Source organism: Aristolochia californica, unplaced genomic scaffold, assembly GCF_029961685.1.
Source record: "Aristolochia californica isolate CCGP_79_NKW_82.1479 unplaced genomic scaffold, dmAriCali1.0.hap1 SCAF_4, whole genome shotgun sequence".
In the NCBI taxonomy this organism is placed as follows: domain Eukaryota; kingdom Viridiplantae; phylum Streptophyta; class Magnoliopsida; order Piperales; family Aristolochiaceae; genus Aristolochia; species Aristolochia californica.
The window spans coordinates 42,890,097-42,894,851 of record NW_027182103.1 but is presented as its reverse complement, the minus strand read 5'-3'; the positions used below and the strand labels follow the sequence as shown (position 1 = coordinate 42,894,851).

Sequence of the window (4,755 nt, the reverse complement as noted above, 5' to 3'; positions counted from 1 at the left end):
ATCTAAAGAAAACAGATCAAAGATTGATGTGAAATCTATTCCATGTGTCTTTGTTGGATATGGAGATAATTAGTTCCGATATAGATTATGGGATCCTAAATACAGGAAGTTGCATAGAAGTAGATATGTGGTCTTTCATGAAGACAAAACCATTGGAGACTTGGAAAAATTTGAGAAAAGTCAAAGTACTCCAGATATTACCTCATTCTTGCCTCTTGTGTCTCTTCCTACACCAGTTATTAAAGAAAGTGTAGAATCTCATGAAGAAGATGATGTTATCTATGAAGATGTGACTCCTAATGATGTCGAATTGGGGGAGCAACTAAATGAACAATCTTAAGAAGTTGAAGAAGAAAAAACTCCTATTGAACAACCGGTGGCTGAACTTGAATTGAGAATATCTCAAAGGGGTAGAATTCCTTCTCAGAAATATCCTTCTAATGAGTTTATAATTCTTACTGATGCAGGTGAACCTGAAAATTTTCAAGAAGCTCTGAAAGATAAGAACAAGGATATGTGGTTGAAAGCTATGGAAGAGGAGATAAACTCTTTGCATAAGAACCACACTTTTGAGTTGGTGACATTGTCGAAGAGTAAGAAGACCTTGAAAAACAAATAGGTTTACAAACTGAAACAAGAAGGGAATAATCAAGTCAAGTGCAAAGCAAAATTGATTGTAAAAGGTTCTAGCCAAAAGAAAGGAGTTGATTTTGAAGAAATCTTTTCATTGTAGTGAAAATGCCATCAATTAGACTGATTCTTAGTCTAGCTGTTATCCTAGACTTAGAGATTCAACAAATGGATGTCAAAACAACATTTCTCCATGGTGACTTAGAAGAGGAGATATATATGGAACAACCATAAGGATTCAAAGAAAAAGGGAAAGAACATATGGTTTGTAAGTTGAAAAAGAGTCTTTATGGGTTGAAACAAGCCCCAAGATAATGGTATAAAAAGTTTGACTCCTTTATAATGGGTCAAAGCTACAAGAGGACATCTCAAATCATTGTATTTACTGTAAAAGGTTCCCAAATGGTTGTTTTATAATTCTTTTGTTGTATGTTGATGATATACTAATTGTTGGGCAAGACATGAATTTGATTGACAGGTTGAAAAAAGATCTCAGCAAGTCCTTTGATATGTAGGACGTAGGTGCAGCACAACAAATTTTGGGCATGAGGATTTCTCGTAATAAAAGGAAGAAGAAAATTTGGTTGTCACAACAAAAGTACATTGAAAAGATTCTTGAAAGGTTCAACATGAAAGATGCAAAACCGGTAAGTACACCACTTGCAAATCATTTCAAATTATACTCCCAACAATGTACTTCAATTGAGAAGGAAAAGGAAACCCTGGAGAAGATTCTCTACTCCTCAACAGTAGGAAGTTTAATGTATGTTATGGTATGTACTAGAACAGACATTGCTTTTGCAGTTGGTGTTGTGAGTAGATTTCTTGCAAATCCAGGGAAAGAACATTGGGTTGTTGTTAAGTGGATTCTCAGGTACCTCAAAGGGTCTAGCAAATTGTGTTTGTGTTTTGGTGGTTCAAAACCTATATTAGAAGGTTTTACAGATGCAGATTGGGCAGGTGACATAGATGGGAGAAAGTCTACGTAAGGTTATTTGTTTACTTTTGCAGGGGGAGCCATCTCTTGGCAATGTAAACTTAAAAAATGCATTGCTCTTTCTACAACAGAGGTTGAATAATTGCAGCAATTGAAGGTAGTAAATAAATGTTGTGGTTGAAGAGGTTGATGGGTGAGATAGGCTTCAAACAAAAGAGGTATGCAATTCATTTTGATAGTCAAAGTACTTTGGATTTGAGTAAGAATGCTACTTTTCATAGTAGGACAAAACACATTGATTTGAGGTATCATTGGATTAAAGATGTGTTAGAAAATTATATGTTATCTTTTGTGAAGATCCACAATGATAAAAACCCATCAAATATGATGACAAAAGTGGTGACTAAGGAAAAACATGAGTTGTGCATAAGTCTAGCCGGTATGGAAGATTATGGCGAGCCCTCCTCATGGTCTGGAGGGGGAGATTATTGCTTTTAGTAGGTGGGGTCCAACCCATGAGTGGCCCCCACCACTAAATCTCTCACATGTGAAAGAGAGAGAGAATAAAAAGAAAATAAAATAAAACCCTAAAGTAAGGGGGTTTGGCCGAGAGAGAGAAACAAAATGCGAGAGAAAGGAAAAAGTGCAGAATGCCAAGCCGAGAGGAAAAGGGGGAAGTGAGAGCGTTAGCCATTTCGTCGTCATCCTCGAGAGGGAGCCTTGGCTGCTTGCTGCTGTTGTCCTCAGTGAGAATTCGACAGAGAAGAAAAAGAAGAGAAAAATAAGAGAGGAGAAAAGAAAGGAAACCTTCTCCAAAGTTGGTTTTTCTCTACATTCTTATTTTGGTGAAATCTCCATATTCGGTAATCTCTAACCTTTGTTTATTTCGTTATCTCACAATCCTTGTGAATGAGCTTGAATTATGAATTGTTTTCTCTCATGATTTTGTAAACTTCAATTTTGGGCAAACTTGAGAGAAATTGATATTATAAACCCATTTTTAATAGTGGAAGATTATTCGAATTTGCCCCGTAGTTTTTTCCCTTCACACTTAAGGGTTTTTTCACGTAAATCTTGTATTGTGGTTGTTCCATTATGGTTGATTGTTTGAGGCATTGATTGAGTTCTAAACTTTAAGTGGGTTTCAATTTCTGTACATAAAATATTTGTAAAAATATTTTAAATGACATGATTTGTTAATATTGCACAAATCATATCGGAGACCTCATCGCCGTCTTTTATCCAACTTCGGCACCGCCACCCACTCATATTTCCTGTACCCAGCATCTTAAATAATCGTCCAAGACCTTGTGTGAGCTGAAGAAGCTGTCAATCCAAAGCAAACCCCCTGGCCTGAGAATAGGATCCCAATCATAGAGGATGAAGTTCAAAAGAAGAAAATATATCCACCCATAAAGAAATCGTGTGGTGTGGATGATGTTAAGAGTGTTATCAAAGAACGGAAGTCTCTGATTTATGGTCAGGTACAGAGGAACAAGGCCTCTCAACTCAATCATCTCATTGAAGGGAGCTCCCAGATTGATGGTTACCGAGACAATGGTGACATTGAACTCCCTCATCCTGGCAGCGAAAGTCCCCGTTCCGACGCTGAAATCCAGACCGAGCCTTACCTCCTGCCGGTTTAATTTTTAGAACGTCTTCTATAAGGAAATCGGAGGTCAAGTTCGTCGCAGGGTCAGGAGGTGTGGTGTGTTCTACAGTCAAACACTTCGAGATCCTTGCTTTTCATAGTACAAACAAACAAACACGAGAGGAACTGCTATTGAAGCCAAAAAACCAATAAACCTATCCATTATACTATCTCTCGCATCCTATTCACGGATGGACAATCCGAAACACAAATGAATCCATCCATGGAGCATCATAATCATATTACCAGTATTTTGTGATGGAGGGAGTTGGAGGACCCTGTGAAAACCCATAAAAATTACAGAGAAGGTGAAAAAGGACAAAGACAAAAAACACGGCGGAGTTCACCAGCGTTGGTTGGCGGGATATTGCGAGAGCGGAACGACCTCCGAGAGCGGCGTGGACAAGGGAGTAGGAAGTGGCGAAGTTCTGCAGACAGGACAGGAGGCATTGAGGCGCAGCCAAGCATCCACGCACGAAAGATGGAAGAAATGCTGACAATCAGGTAACATCCGAAGCATCTCTGCTTCCCTGTAATCGCATAGACAGATGGAACAAACGGAATCGTCTTCGGAGCGCCCTTTGGATTCTGAGAAGAAGAATTTGGGATAGCTATTGATAACAGCATGGTTGAGGCCGGGCATAGCAGCACCTCCGGCTTCGTCTTCCTCGTCGTCCTCGGCAACGAAGATTATTCGTGGGAGTATAACACCATTGGGGTTAGGGGTAGGGATTGGGTCCTCAGGGTTAGGGCTTCGGGAGGCTCGGCAGCAGATATAAGAGGCGAGAAGGATGGTGAAGAGAAGAACCAGAAAACCGAGAGCGATGGCAATAGCATTTCCAAGGCCAAGATTGCCGAGGTTTTGAAAGAAATGGTCGGAGGTCCCACCGCCGCCACCAGTAGCAGCAGCAGGGACGTTGCTGGACATTTTGGTTCGTCCAAGGGGGGGGATTTCATTTCCAAAAAGATCAAGATCGATTCAAGGTAATAGTGATATACTTCCTCCTTTTCGTTAAAATTAATTATAAAAGGAATCAACGGGTGTTTTTTTTAGGAGGGGAGGGGAGGGGAGGTGGGTGGGGTTTCCCTGCTGCTACATTCAATTCTGGAGTGAATCGAACCAGGCAAAGAGAAGAGAATTAATTGCTCCATTCAACGGAAGGTTGCTATGTGGCATAAAAAAGGAAAGAGACTCACCATCTGATTCAATTTTTTCCCGACAGAAACCAAACCGAAGCGGCAAACCGCGACGAAAAACCTTACTTGATCCACATAATGATGACAATAACCCTAACGATGACGGAGTTTGATTCACCGCGCCGGGTGATCTTCAGTCCGTAGAGCTTCGCCTCTTAGGGGTTATTCAACAGAACTAAAATTTTAACTTCAGTTTATCTTCTACTTCAAATTTATTTTTTTCATTTTATTCGCGGCATGAAATTCAAGAGAAAAATATATAACACAAGAGAACGATTAACGTGTAATATTATACTTAATTGAAATATAATACTTAAACCCAAAATTAGATAAAATAAAC

General features: G+C 39.6%; 1 protein-coding gene across 1 annotated transcript; it reads right to left on the bottom strand.

The window, feature by feature from the left end:
- Nucleotides 1-3,311: 3,311 nt before the first annotated feature.
- On the bottom strand, nucleotides 3,312-4,235 carry LOC137961873 (RING-H2 finger protein ATL67-like). Its single transcript, XM_068808479.1, has one exon. The coding sequence runs from the start codon at nucleotides 4,144-4,146 to the stop codon at nucleotides 3,562-3,564; it is 585 nt and encodes a 194-aa protein (XP_068664580.1). The 5' UTR covers nucleotides 4,147-4,235; the 3' UTR covers nucleotides 3,312-3,561.
- Nucleotides 4,236-4,755: the final 520 nt, after the last annotated feature.

What these genes read in the sequence shown, in the direction of transcription:
- LOC137961873 (XM_068808479.1), bottom strand. Translation starts at nt 4,146, where the DNA reads ATGTCCAGCAACGTCCCTGCTGCTGCTACTGGTGGCGGCGGTGGGACC.